The 26,538-nt window shown below is 41.4% G+C and overlaps 1 protein-coding gene across 6 annotated transcripts in view; it reads left to right on the forward strand.

Moving 5' to 3' along the window:
• The window catches only part of Tnrc6a (trinucleotide repeat containing adaptor 6A), a 180,561-nt gene that overhangs the window by 135,892 nt on the left and 18,131 nt on the right, over positions 1–26,538 (forward strand). For 3 of the 6 annotated variants that reach the window (XM_058582634.1, XM_058582633.1, XM_058582632.1), the window contains 6 exons: positions 12,042–14,627; positions 16,036–16,212; positions 17,057–17,232; positions 19,962–20,042; positions 20,354–20,405; positions 26,169–26,311. In XM_058582634.1, the coding sequence (XP_058438617.1) occupies positions 12,263–14,627; positions 16,036–16,212; positions 17,057–17,232; positions 19,962–20,042; positions 20,354–20,405; positions 26,169–26,311 (2,994 nt within the window). In that variant the 5' untranslated portion in view covers positions 12,042–12,262. Of the gene's footprint in view, positions 1–1,912; positions 2,354–12,041; positions 14,628–16,035; positions 16,213–17,056; positions 17,233–18,380; positions 18,414–19,961; positions 20,043–20,353; positions 20,406–26,168; positions 26,312–26,538 lie in introns of all 6 variants that reach the window. The other 3 variants (XR_009227793.1, XM_058582630.1, XM_058582631.1) reach the window with 2 other exon arrangements.

Here is a 26,538-nt window from a genome sequence, read left to right on the forward strand (position 1 = left end):
AGTGTTATTAGAACCAGAAAGCACTTGGAACATTATAAGAGGCTTGTCAGTGAGCATTGGGAAGAATAGAAAGGATTCCAAGCAATAGGAAGAATGTTAGTAATTTTCTACTGTTAAAAATCTGGACTGCAGTTTGCTTATATTCCTTGAAAATGAAAGTCACATTGAAGCAAATAAGAGGCTAAGATTATATATTTAAAAATAGTAAACTGGGTGTGGTGGCTCAGACCCATAATCTCACCTACTTGGGAGCCTGAGGCAGGGGGATCATGGTTTAAGTGCTGTCTGGGTAACTTAGCAAGATCCCATCTCAAAAAATATGTTGGTAGACTGAATCCACCAGGTATTCTGAGAAGGAAGAGGATAGAAGGTCAGGTTGTTCATGATGAAGGTGAAGGCGTAGAGCTGAGGGTGGGCAAGAGCAAGTTGGTGACCATGGTAAACAACACAGGTGACCAGGTTGTACAGCAACCTGTACATTATGGCATTTGTAAATAACATAGGCCACAGTAGTAGTTGTCATTAACTGAGTGGTTACAGTATACTGGACGCTTGACCAAGATTATCCCTACTTTATAGAGAAGACACAGAGGTTATCCTGGGAGTGAGAGTAGAGCGAATTTCCAGGACTAGAACCTTAACCTTGGAACAGAGAGTCTTCTTCAAGTATGCTCACAGTAGCACGGAGTTGTTTCACTCCACTTACCTGACTGGTGTCTAGAAGATAGGTGCAGATTTCACAGAAATATTTAACTGCTACAAATGTATAAGTTTGTATTGTGCCAGTCCTTAAAGAATAACCAGTATTTGTATAGTCTTATGTTCTGTGCTTTGTAAGCATTAACCCTTTAGCCTTTGGAGAGCTGTGTAAGGCATAGCACCCTCCCCACTGCACAGTGGGGATTAGAGACAGTCAGGTTTGTACAACTTGAACTGAAGACCCACAGCTTAGTGAAGCAGAGGTGAGACTGAAACCTGGGTTCATCTGGCACCAAAGCTCATACACCACGCTGTCTCCATAGACAAGTGTTTGTTTCTCAGATTTGCAAAACAGTATCCAAATTATTTCTCCAATTTTGATTAGTCTTACAGATTCATTCTGTTATCTTTGTATTTATGTATGTATCATGAGTTTGTCTTTGGTTCAGACTTTATAGTTTATCAATAAGACATTGTTAAATTTTCTCTTTTTTTTTTTTTTAATGGAAACCAGCAGGTTTTCTCATAACTTTGTTCTTGTCTTCCCCAGATGTACAGTAGGGACAAACATTAAAAATGAAGCAGAATAAGAATAGTTACCAGAGAATTAATGATTCTTTTAGGACACAGACTTGATTTAGCACATTTATTCTGTTTTTGGTTTTTTTGTGTATTTTGTTTTTCTAGTACTGGGGATTGAACCAAGGAGTGCTCTACCACTGAGCTGAATCCCCAGCCCTTTTTATTTTGTATTTTGAGACAGGATCTCACTCAGTTTCCAAGGTTGGCCTCAAACTTGTGATCCTCCTATCTCAGTCTCCCAAGTGAGTAGCTAGGCTTATAGGTCTGCGCCTCTGGGCCCAGCAGCACATTGATTATTTTAGTCAAGATTCCACGGTCATGTATGAGTACTTGCTTGCTGATCACAGAGTAATATGAGAAGGAGATGGTGAGCATGATTCGTTATCCTGGTCTGGAAGGCCAACAGTCTCCATACCCTTATTGAATAAGTAGTTAGTGGAAATAAAATTTGACTCCTGGCAGTGATGTCTTCTAAGAAAACTCAAGCATGTGAATGAGGCTATTCCTGCACACATACAGCTTCTGTTCTGTTAGGATTGTTGTTTGTAGTGCCTTTGAATTTAGGTGGCTTCCTATGAAGGTGTACTTTACTGGCTAATCTTCTCCACCCCTTCTCTTTTGTTGGGATTAGTGCCAGAACAGATAAAGCCCAGTGTAAGCCAGCCTCAGCCTGCCAACTCTAATAACGGCACTTCCACAGCAACCAGCACTAATAATAATGCCAAGCGAGCTACAGCCAACAATCAGCAGCAGCAGCAGCAACAGCAGCAGCCGCAGCAGCCGCAGCAACAGCAGCAGCAGCAGCAGCCGCCACCACCACTACTGCAGCAGCAGCAGCAGCAGCAGCAGCCGCCGCAGCCACAGGCCTTGCCTCGGTATCCTCGAGAAGTACCTCCACGATTTCGCCACCAGGAACATAAGCAGCTTCTAAAGAGGGGTCAGCATTTTCCTGTCATAGCAGCAAACCTGGGATCTGCTGTTAAGGTGTTAAACAGCCAGTCAGAAAGCAGTGCTGTAATAAATCAGCAGCCACAAAATAACGGAGAGGTGCAGAACAGCAGAACCGAGTCAGGTGAGAGAAGGCCCTTCTTACAAGACTCAAACGTTAGCATCATTAGCAAGTTTACAGATTGACAGCTGTTTTGGTGTTTCTCAGATCTGGGCTTTAATTTTAAAGTCCTGTACAGGGAGTTACAAGTGGAGAATCTTAAAATGTTTCCTGTAAGGTACCTGCCATCCTACTTGAAAATGAATATTTTAATAACTTTCTCGCCCTTTAGGTTCTGCCCACTTTAACAAGAAGCTTTTAGCTAAAGTAGACTTTGTAAGACTCCAGCTAAACTTGCGCTCTCTCCCCCACCCAGTCATGTGCTGTGCGGTTATGCATATTATTGCATCTAATCTTCAGCAACCCTGTGAGATGTTGTTTTCTTACTACTCTGTCTCCTGATTGCCCCAGGAGGAGTTATTTACTTCAGCCTCCACGCTACTTTATGTATACACCAAGTGTCGCCCTCTACATTGTACTATATATTATGGCATTTCACGGATAATAAGTAGCAGATTCTGGACCCATACCGAGATGTGATTCCAGAGCTGTTGCTCATGACCACCATACTGTGCTTTGGCGACATACTGGAAGTGTTAGGTAAAGAGGAAGAGGACACAGATGTGAATTTTCTAGCGTAGGTACTTACAGCAGCACATTGTCGTTGGGAATGATACAAACTTATCATCCTGAGTTCATCTCTAATCCCCACTCCCCTGGTCACGCAGTACCTATGTGAGACTGGCCAGATAGTGACCTTCTTTCTTAATCTCTAGGGTTGACAGTAGTACCCAATCCTGTGATTGCTTTGAGGTCTAAATATTACATGTAATGCCAATAAGTAGGCAGTTAGTAATTTGAATTTCATTGGGGAAATCAGGTTTAACATATTGGTCATCAGCATAAGAAAAAATGTCGTTAAAACCTTGGGAGATGATTTATACAATAAATGCTGGAGTGCGCTTTACTGAGAGCTGGTAGATAGCATAATTAAGAATGCACACAGCAAGGTGGCGCAGTACATTTAGAAACTTGTCCAGTGCGCTTCTTCAGTTTGGGAAATGAAAGAGCAAAGCTGTTTTTGAAATGGAAATAACAGAAATATAAGAATCTTACTTCTCAAAAATGAGTATGGATCCAAAAAATCCTGAAAGCATTGTAGGCGTATGTTCAGATGAGAAGACTTAAGGTGTGGGTATAGGAGAAAGTCTTCAAAAAAACCCTAGAGGGAAAAACATCCTGCCCATTTCTAAAAGAACTTTACAAGGTGGACAGCATTAATGTGGAGGTTGAGATGGAAGTCAGGAGAGTGCAGGGATCAGTTTGAAATTAAATGCTAAAGCAGTTAGAGAATGCAGGTGATGAAGCCAAGGCATCCTGAAGAACCAGATTGGCAGTTTTATCTTTTAATAAAGGTTGTGGTTCTCCTCCTGTCTATCAGCGTATCTCACATATTTACATTAAAATACCCTTACGTGTGCTTCTAGCAATGGTAGTGGAAACTCTAGCTGCAGAGTGGGCCAGTAGGACTCAGTGAACCTCGGAGGGGCCACGCTGAAGAGTCATCAGTACGAATAATGATGATCCCCTGACTGATTTTCATGGGGTGCTTACTCTAACCCAAATGCTGTGATAGCTTATTTAGTTCTCATGTCACAGGCCAGGGGCCATCTTACAGACTAACAGCAGCCAAGTGGTCCGTGGAGAACAGTGTACAAACAGTGTAAATAGCGTGAGCCCAGAGAGGTGAGAACTCTGTTGACGGTAACTACAGGCAGTTCAGGATTGTGAGAACACCATCTTCACTGTTTTTGTCTGTTTGTATTTGGCTCTTTTTGAACAGAGATGGTTAATGGAGTGGATTTAGCATTTAAATTACTGAATATGGTACATGGAAATTCACTTATTTCAGGTTTTCATGCTAAAAAGGAGCAGTGTTAGGTAGACTTCCTTTTCGTCCCTTAATATGTTTCTCATTTATTCAGTGTGGGCAGAGCAAGTTTTGTACCTAGATGAGATTAGATAGTTTGTAAATCAGAAGTCACAAATGGATGCCTTCATGGGCTGGCAGGTAAGTGGAATAAATGGTGGAAAGGGTGATGGGGACGGTGGTCAGTGGGTTTTGATTTTGTACCCTTGCTAAATACACCTTTTCATTTTTATTGTTGTTAGACCCTGTGGTGGTCAAATAGACAGCTCTGCAGGTTGAGTCCTGACCTGCCATTTTGTAACTGTGCTTGAAACACTTATTAATCGTTTTTTTTTTTTTTTTAATATTTATTTTTTAGTTATAGTTGGACCCAATACCTTTATTTCGCTTATTTTATTTTTATGTGGTGCCAAGGTTCGAACCCAGGGTCTCAAACGTGCAAGGCAAGCGCTCTACCGCTGAGCCACAAGCTCAGCCCCTAATTGTTTTAACTTAGACTTAAGACCTCTTTTTTTGCAGTTGACTTCTTAGTGCCCTGACGAGCCCAAATAACCCTGAATTAGGGGCCATGTAATAAGGCATTTCAGGAGGACTAATATGCTCAGCCACCTGGACAGTAGCAATAGTCTTTTGGGCCAAAATGATCTATTTCACTTTTTGTCATCCAACAAGATCCATAGAGAAATCAGTTAGACTAGAATAGTGACCACTAGTTCACCTTCCCCCCAGATCCAGTGGTTGTTAGCACAGTCCCATCTGGATCACACACACAGGGCACTCAGTGTCTCTTTTTTCTTTCATATGTGTCATAGACACACATGTGCTGGTGTGGTGGCGCACACCTGTAATCCCAGTGACTTGTGAGGCTGAGGCAGGAGGATCATAAGTTCAAGGATAGCCTTGGTAACTTAGTGAGACCCTGTCTCAAAAATAAAAAAGGGCTGGGAGCATGTAGTTCAGGCATAGCCCCTGGGTTAAATCCTGACCCCCTCCCACACAAGTTCATTATGGTTGAGTCATTGGAGGGTACATGGCAAACATGTCCTGGTAGCTACCCTAAGTATAAGGATGATTTCCTGTGCAATGACAATATCATAATCACCCCTAAAGGAAAAGAATAACAGCAATTCAACAATGTCTCCTAATAGTTCATGTTCACCTTCCTGCCGGTTGTTCCAAGAATGTATTTTTGTTTGTTTGTTCACAGTATGATCCCTTTGTAAAACAAAGACTATAAAACAATATTACATGTCATTTAGGGATGAATAAAATACGGAAATTTACATGAGTGATTACCACTGGGAGATCTAAAGGGAATGAAGGAGCTATAAATCAGAGGAGGAGGCAGCGAGTCTTTTCCTGTAGACTAGCAATGTATTTCTTCAGGGGGGATACATGAGCGTTTTATGTATTATTATTATTTTAAAACCAGTGAAGTACATGTGTATAATTATGAGGGGGGATCTGTTGGAATAGCTTAAAAGTTTTTGGAGAATCACTAGAATACTGTCCATGCACCTGCCATTTTGTTTTTTTTTTCAGCATAGTGTAACATCTTTGCTGTCTTGTAACTTATGTCTGGCTCTCAGTTTTCACCTTTCATTTGGTCTATAAACATGCTCACGTCTCTGTTCTCTTTGACAAAACAATCTGGTAAGTCCTGTACTTTTGAGTTCTTGCAGGATCTCTCCTTTTTCCGAGTTCTTGAAATCTGTGCTTGCAATCTTTCATACATTTGCATTGATCCTCTGGAATCCAACTCCTGCTCACTTGACTAAAATAGCTCTTATTAAAGTCACTGATCTTCTAAATTTCCAATCAAGACTTTTTAAAAAATCACAATCATAGTTCAAAAGCAGTCTTTTCTATCATAATGTGCCCCACCCCTGCCATCTGCCTCCTCTTTGCTAAGTGAAGGTCTTTCATTGTGTGGCCTCTGTCACCATGTAGCTCTTGTTCTCCTCATACCTTTCTGTTCCTCTTCTGTATTTTACCGTTTTTCTTTGACCAGCTCTCAGATTTTATTACTTGCCGAATCATTGTTGCATATCTTTCCAAATTTTGGCTGTCTTTCTCCTGCATGTCTTCAACTGAAGTTGGAACCCTTAGACTCAGAGTGTTCAAACTTAAACTCATTACCTTGCCCCATACCACTTCCTCTGTCTGGATTCCCTTGCTCAAAAAAGCCAGCCTGTCCGTTCATCCAGTAGCCCTTCCAAAATCCTGAAATCAGGCTCAGACTCTTCCTTTCTTAGTGTTTCATAAGCTAGTGGTTCACTGCGCTGTATAATTTTTAACCTCAAATACTGGGTTTTTTATTTTTGTTTGACTGAACTCCTTTCTGTCTCCTGCCAGTTGCCATGGTTGAGGTACTCACCATTTGGTCTAAAGTAAAATCCCCCCAAATATCTTTTTTTCTACCACCCGCACCCCAATTTGTCAGACCAGAAGCCAATCATGATCCATGTGTTGCATCTGGTGTGTTGTTATCTTTGTTGTCTTTATTCCAGAACCAAACCTCCATTAGTCCAGTTTTATTGAAAGGCTGCCATGCCTGTTGGGTTACATGTTGTTTGTGGCTGCTTTCAAGCTACAGTGCCAGACTTAAGTAGTTGCCAAAGCTGTCTATCTAGCCCACAAAATATTTATTAACTAGACCTTTACATAAAATGTTTGGTGACCCAGCACCAAAGGCTGAAATAACCAAAAGAGACATCATGGACTTTGTCACTTTTAAGAGCTATTTGAAATTGTGCATTTAAGGTTCTCTCATATTCTTGGTGGTCTATCTCACACTCCATGGAAACACTGTTAAACCTAAAGATTACTTATTTATTAAGCTCTTCTCTTTCTATAGAAATTAAGTCTAAGGTAGAAAAGCAAATAATTCGACTGTTTTGTTATGTGTCATATATTTTGTAAGAAAAAACTTGCTCATGAACTTACAACGGTCTAAATTCTTCCCACACATGCTGTTTATTAGCCACTTGAATTATCACCAGTCTTTGCTCCCTACATAATCTCTCTGAATAGAAGTACAGTAATGCAATTGTGTGTGTGTGTGTGTGTGTGTGTGTGTGTGTGTGTGTGTTTGCTTGCTTCCAGTGCTGGGGATTGAATCCAGGGGTGCTTGACCAATGATATACATCCCAGTCCTTTATTTTTTGAAACAGGCTATCACTAAGTTGCTGAGGCTGTGATCCTAGGCCTCCCAAGTTGCCAGGCGTACAGGTGTGCACCACCAGGGCTGACTGTATTCTTCCTGAGGTGTAGTACTAGAGCTGCCCCCATTCTCTCTTGATGATTTTGTGTAAACATAGGATGCTGATGCCATTCTGGATTCCAGATGTTTCTAAGTAACATGCAACCTTCTAAATCTTAGTTTGCTTATAGCATTATGGTTTGTAAAGATTTGCATTAAATTTAAAAAAAAAAAAAAACCTGCTCTTTTTCTTTGCATTACCACAGAGATTTACAGCCTTAATGTTTCTATTTCCTGGGGGAATAAAGTAGTGATAGGGCTGAGGCTGTAGCTCAGTGGTAAAGTGCTTGCCTCGCATGTGTGAGGCCCTGGGTTCAATCCTCAGCACCACATAAAAAACAAACAAAAGCAGATACTGTGTGTTCATCTACAACTAAATAAATATTTTTTTAAAAAAAGTAGTGATAATCTACTTAATGGTATTCCTGTATGTTTATCCTCAGATATTTTGAACACCGGTGTTCCCCTTGTCTGAAAGGGGAAATATATTATTTAACTTCTTCAACTCTGAAATAGCTTCTGCACCTGTGATTTCTGAGGATGCGTTTTCTTTTCTCTCCTTTAGTTGGAATTGTGTCTGTTTCCCCTCCATACCATTTAATTTTTCTTCCTAAACTATAACTCTTTTCATAACTAAAAATGCCTTGTGACTTATCCTTGATGTACAGTTTTTAGAATGGTCTTTAATTTAGGTTTTGTTGAAACTAAAGTAGGGTCCAGATTAAAATGGAATTTTAGCTAATAATTATTCATGGTACCTCTCCTTACTTTCCTAAAAGAAAATATAGCAAAAGACAGTCTTAGATCACTACCACTGGTTCCAAAATCAGGACTAGACTAGAATGTGGGAACATTTTTTGCTAGTGTTAAAGGCAACAGAACTCTTTTGCAGAGTGAATTCTAGTGTTTGTTTTTCTGCTTTTCTTCATTCTGATATTAAAAGGTTCCACTTTAAAAATAAGTAGTCTAACCTATCATTCCTTTTGTAGTTTCTATGATTTGTGTATAAAAAATTCTATAACTTCATGGTTTCATCATTTGCCATTACACCTTTTTTTTTTTTAAATGGTGGTCATGATTGAACCCAGGGTTTTAGGCATGACTTACTTCTAATATTAATCATTTGGTATTATTTTGAATATATTGTCTCATTCGAAAATATTTTTCAAGTACTGAATACCTCCCCCACATCCAAAACACTAACCTTGACATATGCTTAGGACTATTCCTGGATTTTCTGTTCAGTATGTTTGCATATTCTCTCAGTGCAGTACTGCCTGATAATGTGAATTCCCTCCCTCATAAATTCTGTTTGAGATTTATTGGGGGAAGTGGAGTAGAGACTCCCATTTTTTAACATGAATCTTAAAATCACTTTTAATCATCATACATGGTTAATATGTTTTAACAGTTCCTTGTAATTATGTTAAAATTGTTAGATCTTCCTATCTAGGAACAAGTTTCTGTACATAATCAAGTTGTCTTCTGTGACTTACAATAAAATTTAAAACGAGGGCTGGGGTTGTGGCTCAGCAGTAGAGCGCTCGCCTAGCACATGCGAGGTTCTGGGTTCGATCCTCAGCACCACATACATCTAGAAATTACATATATAAAAATTAAAATGAAATTTAAATATTTTTATTAGTATGTTCAAGTGATTTTATGAGTTGTACTGATTAGGATCTTTTTTCTATCACATTTTCTCATTGAAAATGGATATTGGAAAACTATTGTTTTTCACATGTTGGTCTTTTTGATCTTCATGAATTTATCTCTCATTTTGGACCCTATTTCCTGGGTTCACATGTCCAGGGTAGAGTTTAAGACTGTTGATGACAAGTGTCCTTGTCTTTCTCCTATTATTGTGGGAATGCTGCTGACACTTCATTGTTAAATTTTGGGTCATTCTTTTATTTTTACTTGAGTCGTTTTGTTTTAGATGCCCAATCTCTTTTTCTTACTTTATAAAAGTGACAACACACATGGAAAATAATGGCAGCAGAAATACTTTTGCAGTAATCCAGGAGAGGACAGAAGTGATGGCTGAAGGAAGTATTCTAGATTTAGAAGAAAAGTCTGGATTCAGGACTTGGTTATGTTTGGGATTTTCTGTACACAGCAAGGAATAAAGGATAAAGGGTTTTAGAAACTCACTGAGTTGAGGAAAGCTAGGAGAGTTCTGTCTCCCCTTTTTTGGGAGGAGACATCTCTTGGGAATAAAAGTCCAGTTATTCTGTGCATGATATCAAGGAGGAGATTTTAAGTAAGCAAGTTCTATGAGTTCTCATATTCTTCATCAGGGAGACCTGGTAGAATGAAAAATATGTTCTGGAGAATGAAAAATGATAATAATCTTTAGCATGCATTAATTAATGATAATAATGGCCTTCATTTTTTAAGTGTTATATGAATCAGATATGGCTTATAGTTGTTAATCATTTAATCCTCATAACAGTTGCATTAGATTGGTACTATGAAGAAACTAAGGCAGAGATCCTGCTTGTGATCATACAGATAGTAGATGGTAAAATGTCTCAGACTCTGTGCTTTTAATCACTACTTACCTTGCTGACAGTGTGAGCTAAACGTTTTGCATAAGATGGTACAGTCAGCAAAGTAACTAGGTTAGGAAGTACCCCTGCTTCACAGATTTTGTCACAAGTCTACCGCATAGAATCCAGACTTGAGTCAAGTTGCCTCTATAGACTCAGCCATGTAGTCACCTTGCTTCATGAAGGATTCTGACAGATCTCTCTTGGTTTCTACAAATTAACTTCTGAATGGTGATTTTCTCATCTGGAGAGCAAAGGTAATACCTATCCTGTGGGGTTATGAAAGTGTGTTAAAGCTCACGACATGTAGCTGAACATCTGTTGATGGGCTGGTGCGGACGTCAGTATGCTGATTTGTTTTTACTCCGTGAGATTGACTTTTTAGTACCCTTTATTTCATGAGAAATTCTTTTCATGTGCATTGAAAGATAACAAACTTTTCATCTGATAACTTAACAAAATGATTCCTAAGCAGGGAGTAGAGATTAGAGTCACCTATGAAGCTTTAATGTATATATTTGGTGAATTACATATACATTTCTGGTCTCTGTAGTCCCTTTTCCTGCCACTCTTTCTGGCTTATCATCTGTTACTTCCTAACAGTGTATACTTTGAGAAATAATGATACAAGCAGAATCTGATTTTCCATATTAGCAAAACTCCCTAGTAGCAATTTACATTTATTTCCTAGGCTTTATAACCATGAAGTATGGGACATGCAGGGCATGGGGGTGCATGCCTGTAATCCCAGCAGCTTGGGGAGGCTGAGGCAGGAGGATTGCAGCCTCAGCAACTTAGTGAGACCCTGAGTAACCCAGCAAGACCTTGTCTCTAAATAAAATATAAAAAAGGGCTGGGGATGTGGCCCTAGTTAAGCGACCCTGGTTTTAATCCCCGGTATCCACCCACCCCCCACCCCCCCCAAAAAAAAAAAAAAACCCTCCATGGGACATGATGTGTGCATTTAAAAGCTCTACATGTAATTCTGATTCTTACTCTAGTAGAGAACTACAACATAAGCAACCCCCTCGAGACGGGCTGAATGCCAACATCTTTTGTAGTTAATATCCCTGAGGAATTTCTACCTTCCAGAGCCTTAAACCAAATGACAATAAAGAACCTGGGAATTATCAGAAATGTTCAGATTGCCCAGCCTGTGGTGAAGTAACTAGATAATAATACATAGCAGAGAATCTCAGATTGTAGGATTATATGGCTGATCATTTGTGGTTCTTAATGTCAGCAGCTGACTTTTATCATAATGATTTGGTGATCTTTCATATGTCAATCGTTGTGTTTTTTTGTTGTCTCTTTTAATAAACTTGGCTTTGCAGGTAAAAATCTTATTGAGTCAAACTAAAAATAATTCTTGTTTGTGTGCAATATTTTAGCTGAATGTAAACACTGAAGAAATGGAAATATAATGGATAAAACTTTGGAATTCTTATAAACTGAAAAGAGTTGTATGGACAGGCTATTCTAGGAAGCAGAATGGGAAAAGGTTCCCTAATACATTGCTAATATATTTTATCAAGTTTAGGTTATTTATCTTTACCTGCCTTCATCTCAGCCTCCTCTTTCCCAAGTCCAGCCTCTGAGTCTGGGTTGCTCCATTATTATAACACATCACTGCCACCAGTCCCTCTGACATCAGAATTCTTTTCTGGCTGATGTGTTAACAGTTCATTCATCCAGCATTTATTGAGGGACTGTTATGTTCCAGGGCTGTAGGATAATATTAATGAGCAAAGCTGCAAAATCCTCTGTCTGTGTAAACTTACTGGATATGGAAAGTTGGTGGCTAAAAGATAAGCAGTGTTCTTGTAACCATCCTGCCAGGCGCCTTATCTTATTAAAGTTGAGGAACCACATGTAGTTTTGACATACTTGCCATTTTTCTGAGACTGTTTTGTGTCATTTTGAAAATGACTAGCACTTTATAAACTGTGCCTTTCTCCTTTATTCTAGATATAAACCACAATACTTCAGGATCCCATTATGAAAATTCCCAGCGGGGACCTGTGTCTTCTACGAGTGACTCCAGCACAAACTGTAAGAATGCTGTTGTGAGCGACTTGTTGGAAAAAGAAGTATGGCCTTCAGTCCCTGGCAGTGACCCAGAATTGGCTTCAGAATGTGTGGATGCTGATTCTGCCTCCAGTTCTGAATCAGAGAGAAACATCACTATCATGGCTTCAGGGAGCACAGGTGGTGAAAAAGATAGCCTTCGGAATAGCACTGGACTTGGTTCCCAAAACAAGTTTGTGGTTGGTAGCAGCAGCAATAATGTGGGCCATGGAAGCAGTACTGGACCGTGGGGGTTTTCCCATGGAGCCATAATAAGCACATGTCAGGTCTCTGTGGATGCTCCTGAAAGCAAATCAGAAAGTAGCAACAATAGAATGAATGCTTGGGGCACTGTAAGTTCTTCATCAAATGGAGGGTTAAATCCAAGCACTTTGAATTCAGCTAGCAACCATGGTGCCTGGCCAGTATTAGAGAACAATGGACTTGCCCTAAAAGGGCCTGTAGGGAGTGGTAATTCTGGCATCAATATTCAGTGCAGTACCATAGGCCAGATGCCTAACAATCAGAGTATTAACTCTAAAGTGAGTGGTTCTTCTACCCATGGTACCTGGGGAAACCTTCAGGAAACTTGTGAATCTGAAGTAAGTGGTACACAGAAGGTTTCATTCAGTGGTCAACCTCAAAATATTACCACTGAAATGACTGGACCAAATAACACTACTAACTTTATGACCTCTAGTTTACCAAACTCCGGTTCAGTACAGAATAATGAACTGCCTAGTAGTAATACAGGGGCCTGGCGTGTGAGCACAATGAATCATCCTCAAATACAGGCTCCATCAGTTATGAATGGCACTTCCCTTTCTCATCTTAGCAATGGAGAGTCAAAAAGTGGGGGCTCTTATGGTACTACATGGGGTGCCTATGGTTCTAATTACTCTGGAGACAAGTGTTCCGGCCCTAATGGCCAAGCTAATGGTGACACTGTGAATGCAACTCTAATGCAGCCTGGCATCAATGGGCCTGTGGGCACTAACTTTCAAGTTAACACAAATAAAGGAGGAAGCGTTTGGGAGTCTGGGGCAGCAAATTCCCAGAGTACGTCATGGGGAAGTGGAAATGGTGCGAATTCTGGAGGAAGTCGAAGAGGATGGGGAACCCCTGCACAAAACACTGGCACTAATATACCCAGCGTCGAGTGGAACAAACTGCCTAGCAATCAGCATTCCAGTGACAGTGCAAACGGCAATGGAAAGAAGTTTACAAATGGATGGAAGTCTACTGAGGAAGAGGATCAGGGTTCTGCCACATCTCAGACAAATGAGCAAAGCAGCGTGTGGGCCAAAACAGGAGGTGCAGTGGAGAGTGAGGGTAGCACAGAAAGCACTGGACGCTTAGAGGAAAAAGCAACTGGGGACAGTCAGAGTCGAGACAGAAGAAAACTTGATCAGCACACATTACTCCAAAGCATCGTGAACAGAACTGACTTAGATCCACGTGTCCTGTCCAACTCTGGCTGGGGACAGACTCCTATTAAGCAGAATACTGCCTGGGATACCGAAACATCACCCAGAGGGGAAAGAAAGACTGACAATGGGACCGAGGCCTGGGGAAGCTCTGCAGCACAGACTCTTAACTCAGGGGCATGTATGGAGAAGACTGGCCCTAACGGTAATGATACCTCAGCTGTATCGGGGTGGGGCGATCCCAAGCCTGCTCTGAGGTGGGGAGATTCCAAAGGCTCAAACTGCCAGGGGGGGTGGGAAGATGATTCTGCTGCTACAGGAATGATCAAGAGCAATCAGTGGGGGAATTGCAAAGAGGAGAAGTCCGCGTGGAATGATTCGCAAAAGAACAAACAGGGATGGGGTGATGGACAGAAGGCAAGCCAAGGTTGGTCCGTTTCTGCCAGTGACAACTGGGGAGAAACCTCAAGGAGTAACCATTGGGGGGAGGCTAATAAAAAGTCCAGCTCAGGAGGTAGTGACAGTGATAGGTCCGTTTCTGGTTGGAATGAACTTGGTAAAACTAGTTCTTTTACTTGGGGAAATAACATAAATCCAAATAATTCATCAGGATGGGATGAATCTGCTAAACCTAATCCTTCCCAGGGATGGGGAGACCCTCCAAAGTCTAATCAGTCTCTAGGTTGGGGAGATTCATCAAAGCCAGTCAGTTCTCCGGACTGGAACAAGCAACAAGACCTTGTTGGGTCCTGGGGAATCCCACCAGCTACAGGCAAACCTCCTGGCACAGGCTGGCTGGGGGGACCCATACCAGCCCCAGCAAAAGAAGAAGAGCCCACAGGCTGGGAGGAACCATCCCCAGAATCCATACGACGCAAAATGGAGATTGATGATGGAACTTCTGCCTGGGGAGATCCAAGCAAATACAACTACAAAAATGTGAACATGTGGAACAAAAACGTCCCAAATGGCAGCAGCCGTTCAGACCAGCAAGCACAGGTACATCAGCTGCTGCCTTCTGCAAGTGCCATCTCCAGCAAAGAGGCAAGCAGCGGCTCTGGTAAGCTTCCACTTTGTGGAGTCTCCTTTACAAAGGCTCTGTATAGCGGCAAAAAGGCCTTTCCTCTAAGCTGGAAAAGCTTGGCGGGGAGATGAGGGGTGATGTTCACCCAGGTAGTTGAGCTCCACCTTGGCAATATTGTTCCCTATTGGGAGTGTATTATCTGAAAAGTGGGGTCAGGTGGGAGTATGCTATACTTCTCTCATTGTTTTGAGTCAGGGCTTCATTTGGTTTTATTATTTGACTAGAATACCTTGGAAGTAAAACAGTTTTCTGAATACTGTGCTCTCTAGACATCATTGTACTTGGCCTAAGAAGAAAGGTTTTTTGGTATGTTTTAGGGTGCTGGCGATTGACAGTCAAGTGCCCTTCAGCTGGTTTTCTTTTGTTTGGTTTTGGGTTTTGTTTAGGTAGGTATGCAGTCCAGGTCTGTTTAGGTGCAGGTGTGTATGATTGAACATTTTGGTAATAACTTTCTTGTGTATTCCTATTTCCATATAGTGGTCTAATTCTTATCTCTACAAGTTATTTTGACAACATTGACATGCACTGTCTTTGTTAATGGATTTTTTGTTGAATAGTCTTATCATACATAGAGATAGGGATGTTTTCATGAACTTACTTGTCAGTCAGCACCTAATTTTTTAAGTCTGAGTCTTAGGTTTAATTCTTAGAAGAAACACTTATTTATCTAAGGGAAAGCCTCTCCTTGTTGAGGTTCTTTTAACAAAATGTTTATGGCTTTGATGTTGTTGGCTTTGGACAACTTCAGTGTAATATTTTTTTTTTCAATATTTATTTTTTTAGGTGTAGATGGACACAACACAATGCCTTTATTTTTATGCGGTGCTGAGGATTGAACTCGGGTCCCGCCCGTGCTAGGCGAGCGCTCTACCGCTGAGCCACAATCCCAGCCCCTCGGTGTAATATTTAATAAGTATTATCCAACATATATAAAAGTAGGATACTTAGCTATTGTTAGTCATTGGTAAAAAATTATAGTCATGTAATTAATAGTATAAATTTTTACACTATTACCCAACTTAATCACCTTAAATTCACTAGGTTTGGTTTAGAAATATTTTACTAGGAATTAAGCTAATCCATAAAGGAGGATTTTTTTTTTTTGGGGGGGGGGGTACCATGATTAAGGTTATTCAAAAGGATCTACTATAGGCCCATAGGGCAATTTTGAAAGAAGAGGTTTAAAAAAAAAACATGAAGTTAAATTTGTCATTGGGAAGTGGTTTGTCTTCTTTTTATAAAACAAATGCCTACCGCAGAATCATTATTTATATGTAAATGTGAAATTCTTCATCCTTGATTCCCAAGTATTCTTTATTGCCCCTTATTCCACTGTACTTTCTTAACATCTATGCTGATGACTTTTTTCCCATACTTTCTAAAGGCTGGGGTGAGCCCTGGGGGGAGCCTTCTACTCCAGCCACAACTGTGGATAATGGTACTTCAGCATGGGGTAAACCCATAGACAGTGGTCCCAGCTGGGGGGAACCCATTGCTCCGGCATCCAACACATCCACCTGGGGCTCCAGCTCTGTTGGTCCACAAGCGTTAAGCAAATCTGGTAAGTTACCCTTGATCCCTGGAAGCTAGTATGTAGCACTGACTACTGTTGAATAATTGGATAATATTTGTACATTGTTGATGATGTGTGGGTGTACTGTGGTATACAAGATGATACTCAGCACTTGGCTCTTTGAGTTTGTAACATGATTTATTCTTCTGATTCCTGTCTAAATTTTTTTTATGTTCATTTTCCTCAAATTGTAATCATTAATGATTTACATACTTCTTACCAAGTTTAAATTATATTTTACCAAATTGGACAATCTATAAATAGTCTGACATCTTTCGTGCCATCCAACCTGAGAGGCTGAAAGAATATAACATGGGACACATCTCCAAACTGCCACATGTTTCTCAAAAAGTTCATTTAATTTGAGAGACACCTAAGATTCAGATCAACCCTGTCACTGTCCCACTCACTGTGTATATTAGACCTTATTGGAATCCCAAAGGCCGTGTATAGGGAGAAACTGCTTTCTGCCTTTGAGTTCTAAAACTCTTTGAAAATATTTATCAATTTGATCTTTTCAAATTTCATTTGTGTCGCTATGCAGATTAATTGGGAGCCCATGAAAGCCACCATTGTCTGTGTTTAGGGACCCTATAATTGGTAAAGGCATAGGGGAAGATTTAATGAAAAAAATTTAATAAAAATAAATTCTTCTTTAATTGGACTTTTAGCTCAGTATAAAATGTACATTCCTATTATGCAAATTTGGCAAAAGAAATAGTGTTTTGTTTTCTTTTGTTTTAGGTCCCCTCTCTCCACTCTTTAATGTATACTTTCTTCTAGAAAGAATTGTTTTATTAAAAGTCTGTTTCTATCACAAATCCATAATCAGGGCCAAAATCTATGCAAGATGGCTGGTGTGGTGATGATATGCCATTGCCTGGAAATCGCCCCACTGGCTGGGAAGAGGAAGAGGATGTAGAGATTGGAATGTGGAATAGTAACTCATCTCAAGAGCTTAACTCATCTTTAAATTGGCCACCATATACCAAGAAAATGTCATCGAAGGTAAACATTTCAAGGGCAAAGCCCTTGAAACTTTCATTTCCAAAGGTAGTTTACCCACAGAAAATTAACCTCCTGCCTGCCCATTTATGGCTATCAGTGTAGTCCAGGCAGTCCCCAACTTAGGTACAGCCTCTTATATGGGCAGCCACCTAGGAAAACCAAAGCCCACAGGAACTTCCTTTCTCCCCACTGCTACAGCTTGGGATCTCTCTCTGACTCCCCTCCACTAGCGCTGCCCGGGGCGACCCTGCCTCCCAGGGTGGTGCCCCCAGTGGTGAGGATGGAGAGAAGGCAGATCTCCATGGTGACGCTTGGCATCCCACTGCCAGTCCTCCCATTCCACCTCTTCACCAGAGCCCCTGACATCCCCCTTACCCAAGTCACCATTCTCCTATTCATCTGCCACCTTTGGCCCTTCCTCATCCCAGAAGGTCCTATGACAAAAATCCCTAGATATGGGCTGAGTTTGATTTTTGTTTTAATATGTGGACAGATTGTATTCCCAAACCTGGTTTATATCAGAATCATCTGGCTTTTGTTAACAGTATCTTTTCCTGTACCCCAGGTCTCTTGAAGTTTTGGAAATAGGGTCAAGTGTCCTGTCCTAAACGTTCCCCAGATGTCTCTGATACAGATCCAGGTTTAGGAACCTCTAATTTAGAGCACTGGTTCTCTAAGAGGTGATATTGGGGCTGGTGTCAGATTCTCCTGGGGACATCTTTCAAAATATGTGCCTAGTCTCCCAGGTGGTTCTAACATGTCCTTCCCACCCTATTTGACTTCTGGGTGACCTTAGAAGTCAGATATCCAGTGGGTGGCTGGACTGGCTGGCTGCCAGAGTTCCCCTTTTCATCCTGGGATTCGCAGTCTAGGACCTGCCATTTTTTACCTCATACTTTCTTCATTTGGCTGAGTTTGCCTATTGCCTTGCCATATGGCTTATGAAACGCTTCTACATGAATCATTTGATCCTCACAACCTTCTAAGATAGGATACTGATGAGGAATTTGAGGCTGCAAAAGGTGGTGACTTGCCCAAATTTGCATAACTAGTGACAGAGCAAGGACTTAAGCTTAGGTCTTCCGATTCCAAACCCTGTGTTCTTCCCACTGGACCATGCTGTTTTGTGACTTTGTCTTTCCTTACAGGGTCTGAGTGGCAAAAAAAGGAGAAGGGAAAGGGTGTGTAGCCTTTTTACTCTTTCTCCTTTGTTTCTACTAGTAAAATTCTTTAGAAAGCAACTGCAAACATTTATTTAGCTTCTGCTGTGTGCCAGGTACTGTGCTTGGTGCTGGGGATTGAAATTCACTTAAGAGATGAGCTGTGCATTCAAGGAGCTCATGATTTCATATGGGGCATTAGGAGAGCTTCCTAAGAGTGTCAGCTGGAATTTGGAAGATGCTTGGGGTGGGATGTATTAAGGAGAATAGAAGCCTGACATTACTAAAAGGCAACTTTCTAGAAAGAAGTGGTAGGAGATCTGGCTCTGTAGTTAAATTAGAGAGATTATTAAGGTATTCTCAGTATCATGCCAAGGAATTTGAACTTTATTTTACATAAAATATGGAGCCAATGAAAAAGAATAGAAGAGAACATCAGTGAATTTTTTAAAAACTAGCCAATGATAGTATGAAATATAAATTGGAACAGGAGAGACCAGATTTAGGAATCGCAGGAAGCTTTTCCATTAATTCAAGTTAGAAAGGAGGGTTTGATTTGGGAAATTAGAATAAATGTGTAGTTGAAGGGACTAATTTGAAAGACATTTTAGAATTCAAGGGACAGAAAACTTGGCACCTAGTTAGAGGGGGCGGGAGTGAAAGGAAAAGGAATCAAAGACTACTTGAGAGCCTTGGAGAGGGTTAGGTGCTTGCTTCAGAGACCTGCATTTAGGGGGTTAATTATGAAGCTGGGTTCTGTTTCACAGTCAGAAGGAACAGGTAGTAGCAATGGGAAAGGGAAATTCAGGCCACAGACTTGAGGATGGTCTGCAGTCTTCACATGGACTGGAGACCTCGGTTTCTGAGACTCCGGCCTCTGTCTACCAGGCTGCTGCTGATCATGTGCCTTCATTGTTTCAGCCCCGGTGTCAGGGTGGTGTCTGTACCTTCCGTACCCCAGCCAGCCTCAGAGAGCCAACAGGAAGCGGGAGGGATCCAGCTTCCACTGCTGCTGGAGATGCTGTGTTCTTGGCAACACAAATAGAAAGTTTAAATATCTTTTCATGGGGAAACACATGGTGTTTCTTCAGTATAGTACACATAGCATAATTAAAGGTTAAATTATGTTTTTTGGACTAACTTGAGAAGTGAATCACTATTTTTCACTTTGGTATGAGAATTCTAAAAATCCAAATTATAATAAATCTTACAGAACAGAGTCCATTTGTAGATTGAGAACTGCCCAGTGGACAGGTCCTCATTGTTCAGAGGCCCCTTTTTCATTTAGGGGGTCCTCAGGGCCTTTGCTTCTGTCTTTTCCTTCTGACTGCCTGCCTTTAGAGATTTCTCTGTACATTACAGCTATATCAGAGGACTGGAGCAAAGGAAGTTGAAAATCAAATAAGTTGCTTTTATAATGTCAACAACTCTGATAAGAGTTGGTTGGAGGAGAAATTATTGGCTAAAAATGAGAGTTGAGAATTGTCTTGAAGTTTTATTTAATCCATTGCTATACCCAGATAAATAGAGATGGCCATGGCATCTTTTCTACTCTTTTATTTTACAAAGGGAATGATGAAAGGTGGAAACAAACAAGAAGAAGCATGGATAAATCCATTTGTTAAACAGTTTTCAAATATCAGTTTTTCGGTAAGTGTGTTTTCCAGTAGCCCCTCCCCTTTTGGTAGTGGTCCATAATTTATCCCAATTTCATATTTTTGTTTTCTTAAAAGTCATTCCTCATCCTTGGGACCTTAAAATATCATTGCAGTTAGAGTAAAATTGACCTTTAAACCTTAATTTTTATAGTTTAAGCTAAAAACCCAGATCACATCTCATTGAAAGTTTTTTACATTAAAATATAATGAAAAATGAAGCTTTTGTGAAATACACTAAAATTCACTTTTATTTGTTTTCATTAACATTAAGTTCTGCTAACATGTTACTTTTTCTTATTTCAGAGAGACTCACCAGAAGAAAATGTACAGAGCAATAAGATGGACCTTTCTGGAGGTGAGAGAAAATTAAATCAGTTTGAGTTTATGTTGATCTCTGATGAACAAGTGTATCTAAAATACGGCCTTCCTCAGGGAGCCCTCACCCATCCCAGGAGAGACCCCCTGGGCATGGTTCAATGAGTGCACACACGCACGTCAGTGGGGGTCTAAGGTAGTGGCGATGGTAGCCTGTTATTAGAGTCCTATCAGCAGTGGGTTTTCCCCAGAGGGAGTTGGATTTTCTCAATCAGGGAACCACGTGTATGGCCTAGATGTGACCGGGGTGTCTTAAACCTTACTGGAGAAATGGCAAGTAGTTCCCTGTAATGAGGCCAGAAATACAAAAGTGATGGTCAGAAGAGGGTGGTGTGAGTGGCAGATAATGCAGCTCCCCTTGGGTAGAGATGCCTAGAGAGCCAGGCACTAAATCGGGGGGAACTTGGGGGCCTGACCTTTCTTCTGAAAATATGAGATTAAGAGTTTTAAGCAGAGAATTGCATGATTTAGGTTTATGTTTTAGAAAAAATAACCCTGGGCATAGATTGAAAGTAGCTCAGGACAGAAAACAGCAGCAGCAAAAGGGTGCGCCGAAGACCCTCAAGATGACGCACTGGGCAGAGCCCTGCTGCGGTAGCTGTGTTGCCTTCCAAGCTCCAAACTGAGAAAGTGCCTGGAAAAAACCTACTCCCGTGGTGATATAGGACTGGAATCATCAGAAATTGATGATCAGCTGTCGCTGATGTTGTTGCAGAGGGTGAGGGGAGTTGTAACGAAAGCTGCCTCAGCTTCCTCACCTGCGCAGTGCCGTGGGTGGTCTGGGCAGAAGAGAGGAACTTTAAGAATTATTAACTCTAGCGAGGAATTAGCATAGCAAGGAATTGGTCAGAAAAAGGTGAAAGAACTCTGAAGATTCTATGAGTAGCACACAGAAGAAGTCACCAACCTTGGGATGGAGATGGCATGCATTCTGCCCCCTGCTGAACTCCCGTCTCCTGGGCACAGCCATGGCTTACTGCTGAGCAGAGAGTAGTCATTGTGATGCCACCCCAGAGGAATTGTGGGAAGTGTACCCTTCAGGATAGCAAACAGAGAGTGACAGCCTAGGAGAGGCGTCTCACTAGTGGCACTCCACTACAAAACTGCCAGAGGGGTGCCTGGTGGAAGCCACGGGTTCCTGGCAAGGTGAGCTTGGGAGAGCTGCCTGTGAGGCCGGAGAGAGCACACCAGGCCCGGGAGCCAGGTCTTCTTACAGTGTCTCTTCTGCACACTCTGTTGACGTGGCTTCAGTGCCAGCTAGCAAAGGAAAAAATATGTAACAGGCTGAATCCATACTTTCACAAAGCAGCCAGAAAGGTTGAGTAATCAGTACAGTTCAGCCCCCCTCTGACCACTCACCTTCCACGTGCATCCTTCTGTACACGTGGAAACTCTGCTCACAGTGGCAAACTGCTCTTTCTGTGTAACAGAATGCAGCTTTCTTTCTTAAACATGACGAAGATGAGAAGCTGTGCAGTCCCAGTTGTCATTGTACCAGTGTTGGCCCTATTAATTTCCCCTTGAGTTCAGCCACAGTTTCTTGCCAAAAACACTAAATTATAAAGTTCTTCTATTTAACTTTTGAGTAAGGTAAAAATGAGAAAGAGAAGAAAGGTAACGGTCGACCCAAACAGATTACCACAAACCTGGAACAAGCAGTGGAAACCATGTCAGGCCACTCCAGGGCTGAGGTCCCTTCCTCTGGTGGAAGTGCTTAAAGTATTGGAGTGTTTTGGATTTTAGAATATTTACATAAACTACTGGTTTATGTAATCCCTAATCCAAAATGCTTCAAAATCCAAAATTTCTTGAGTATCACATACGCAAAAAGTTTCAGATTTGGGGTTTTCAGATTGGGGTGACTTACCCTGTGCCGTCCTTATTCAATAGCTGGTCACAACCTGCCGTTAGTGTCAGTGTCTTCCTTCTTTCATTGTTATCCTTTATTTACTCTGCTTTCAAGTTGAACCTTGACTGTTCTAGGCCCCTTAACGGGTTGGATGATCCAAACCTTTATGTTCAAAGGACTGGAGCTGCATTTCTCCCTGTCCCTTTTAGTTGCCTATAATGTTGGGCAAGGGACTGTGCACAGCGCCCAGAGAAACCTCTGGGTTCCACAGTCTTCACTGCTTTCATTCTGAGTCAGAAAACCACTCTCCCCTTGGTAGTCAGAACCAGCCTGTTTCTGCCCGTCATAGGAGTCCCCATGTCCAGGCGGCCATCGCCGTCCTCTGTTGTGTGGAACCATTTTTGTGTCTTTTGGAGGAAGCATTTTCTCTCTCAAGGACTAAGTTCTCCAAATGGAGCTATCAGACAGGAAGCAAGAATTCTGTAAGTGGCCTCGTAGGTGTGATTGTGAGGGAGACCACTCCCGCCTTCATCTTTTTGTTTGTGGATTCTGGCCGTGGGAGAGATTCATACTTGTTTCCTGCAAGACAGAAGCCCTCCGCTGAGCATGTTGTCCCCTAACTTGCTTTGTATTGAGTCTTCAGTGGCCACCCTACCCATCACGTGGCTAGCCACCTTCAGATGATGGTATAGGTAGTAAGGCCAGTTAATTCCCCTATTGTACTTCCTTTGCTATGGAAAAAAAAAAATATTCTTTTTGATCTTTTTGTTTGTGGGGTTAGTTTTTTGTTTTGTTTTTGGTTTTTGAACTCAGGGGTACTTGCCCACTGAGCCACACCCCCCAGCCCCATTTTATATTTTATTTATTTAGAGACAGGGTCTCACTGAATTGCTTAATGCCTCGCTTTTACTGAGGCTGGCATATGAACTCGAAATCCTCCTGCCTCAGCCTCCCTAGCCGCTGGGGTTACAGGTGTGCACCACCGCACCCAGCTGAAAAGAATTCTTGACCTGAAATGTGGCTTGATTTGACACTGTTCTCTGACAAGGGACAAGGTACTCTGTGAGACCTTAGATGGCAGAAGCTTTATAGACTAGAAAAATCCACATCCAGAAGATGCATGTAGCCCTGTGAGAACAAATTTCTACTTCTTCCACGGCTCACTGAATGACAGAAGTAGCTCAGATGTCATGCTAATGGAACTTGCTAGAAATCTGTCCTCTGAGGTGCTGGGGGAAGCTGTTCATGGAGAGACAGCTCACCAGAGACACTGCTCCGAGACTGGAGATTTGGAAGAATGCTGGGAGAAGCTGACCACTGCGTGCTACTGACCACCCAGGCCCTGGAGAAGCTGGGAGTGCAGCTGAAGCCTGCCCAGAGAGCGCTGGGCCAAGGAGGCCACACTTTTTCCTGCACTCTCTCCAGCGCCCTCTACTGACCAAACCTCAGTGCCAGATGGCAAAGGAAAAACGATTCCAAGGGGTCTGTCTGTTCATAGAAGAGGCAAAAAGGATGAATCTGGAACTGAGAGACAACAGACCAATAGCTGGAAATTATTTGAGATAAGAATATAATAGAAATAGCAGGTTCAATAAGATATTGAGTTTGAAGTTACTGTCAAGACCATGTTTAGTAAGCAGAAGTCTGGATGTCAAGCCAGAGTAGATAGGACATGTAATTACCTGGACATGGATGGTAGTGAAGCCACAGGATTGATCAGAGAGAGATGTAGAGTAATGGACCAAAGACGCAATCCTGAGTAATAACAAATAACATTTAAGGAATGATCCTGAGAGAAGCAGGAGAAGTTAGAGTAATTTTTGAGAAGCCAAGTGAGCATAGAGTCTTGAAAAGAAAATGGCTGTCATGGAGTAAGTTTGACAGTAGGGTAAATCATTGGTTTCTAAAGGGCCTTATTAATGGAGTGATGCACTGAGGGGAAATCACCACGTTTGGCACCGAGTTGATTCTGAAAGGGATGTGGAAGTGTTGGGGAATGGTTTGTGGAGAATCTTTTAATAAAATTTTAGAAGATTATTTGCACAGAATAATGTTGATTATCAGGAAGGAACAACTTGGGAAGACTTAAAAAAAAAAAAGAGTTGGTTGAATTTGGTTGTAGGAGTAGATGTAGAGAGTTAGGCCAAGAATTCAGAATGACTGGGCTGAGTGTGTGAGTGAATAGTGGTGCCATTCATGGGGAAAGGAAACAGAGGAGTTGTTTATTGCAAAGGATTATTGACACTCCGGGGAGCTCTGACGGTGGGTTGCTGAGGTATCTGACCCACAGCTGGAACAGTACTTCAAGAAACCAGAAGCATTTTCAGTACTCAAGAGGTGGAGTCAGGAGGATCACAAGTTCAAGACCAGCCTCAGCAACTTAGTGATGCAGTGTGTAACTTAGCGAGACCCTGTCTCAAAAAAGTGGGGAGGGCTGGGGAGATGGTTCAGTGATTAAGTGCCCCGGGTTCATTTCCCAGTACCAAGAAAAGACACTAACGGCATTTTCAAAATGTACCTATTTTAAGAATTTTTTCCTTTCTTCAAAGTTTTGTCTTTTCCACTTGCCAGGAATAAGGGTATGTTTTCTGACGGTGGAAGACATCTCAAAAAGTAGCAACTGCAAAGAATGGATGGTTTGTGGATTGAGAAAATGTGTAGAATGAAGTAGAGGGAAATGGAAATCTGTTGGAGGGGACTGGGGCCCTGATGTGGGTGTGCTGAGCAGGCCGTGAAAGGCTGAGGCTGAGCCGCAGCATGGAGTCATGGGGTCACTTAAATGGGGTGACTTGATGCCTTGGTAGTGAGAAAAGTCTAAAGGCAGCAAGTTTACAGGAAGGTAGTGAAAAGGCAGACAGCAAGTCTTAGTGTGTTCCCGTGCTGAAGAGTCTTGAAGTGGAGAGAAGTGGAAAAGTGCCAGTCCAGCCTGGCATAGGGAGAGCTGGGGAAGCGAGAGCATTGTCCACTTTTAAAAAGATTGGTTGAAATAGGATGGTAGCCTAGGCACTGGCTATTTCCAGCCAAGATTTTGCAGAAGTTTTCATTAGAAAAGATTGTCTTTATTTCTGGAACAGTCATATAACGAGGAGATGATCGACAGAGAAGGCTTTAGGGAAGGCAGAATGTTGCCCTGGCCGGTCTCCAGTTTCACCGTCTGCCAAAAAGGGGCAATAATAACAAAGAGTTAAAATCATTTAAATTAGTGTACACACCGAGTGGGACCCAATGTGAAGTGAGCACTTACTAAATGGTGGCTTGTCAGTGTGGGTAGTTTTTATTTTCATTGTTTGTTAATGGACAGTATGTTTTTATTGTAAGGTTAAGCAGGGGCTGAGGCTGTAGCTCAGTGGTAGAGCACTTGCCAGGCAGGTGCTCTACCTTGTTTGATCCTTAGTACCGCATAAAAGTAAATAAGTAAAATGAAGGTATTCTGTCCATCTCCAACTAAAATAAATCTTTAAAAAAATAAGATTAAGCAGATAAATGAAGGTGTCTTAAAGTATGTTTCTTAAGAATTCTTTTTAAAATGAGGTTATCAGCCACCTTCTGTTGACTAATTTACTTTTAATTTTACTTTTAAGTTAATTAGTTCATAATAATAGTATCTGGTCTGGGGATATAGCTCACTTGGTAGAGTGCTTGCCTTGCATGCACAAGGCCCTGGGTTTGGTCCCTAGCACCAAAATAATAATAATAATAGTATCTGCTAAAACTCCGCTTCACCTGTGAGGAGTACAATATTTATGAAATGCATAAATACTGCATTTCTCACATCCTTATCAAGGTAGAAGTCATTTCAGTTTGGAAAGTGTTTTGTTTTATGTTGTAAATTTATCTGAAATCAGTTAGGTTGTCTGTCCTCCTGTGGATAACATAGTGTCCTGCATTTATTAGGAATGTTACAAGACAAACGAATGGAGATAGATAAACATAGCCTGAATATTGGTGATTACAATCGAACGGTCGGGAAAGGCCCTGGTTCTCGGCCTCAGATTTCCAAAGAGTCTTCCATGGAGCGCAATCCTTATTTTGATAAGGTAGGATTGTTTTTGATTTTATCTCTGTGACTAATAACCAATATACTTACTAGCCTAATATTTATGTTAATATTTTAGAACATTCAATGTGATATGAAATGTTATAATTTAATGCCAAATCTGTTAGTAGATTTATAGTTCATTGTCCCAGTTATGCCTCAATTTAGCATAGGGTTGTGTTTATATTTCCTTCTTAATCCCATAAAATTGTTTGGCTCTTTTTATGT

The sequence above is a fragment of the Marmota monax genome, unplaced genomic scaffold (genome assembly GCF_021218885.2).
Source record: "Marmota monax isolate L192 unplaced genomic scaffold, Marmota_monax_Labrador192_F-V1.1 WCK01_AAM20220418_F8-fsc00086, whole genome shotgun sequence".
Lineage (NCBI taxonomy): Eukaryota > Metazoa > Chordata > Mammalia > Rodentia > Sciuridae > Marmota > Marmota monax.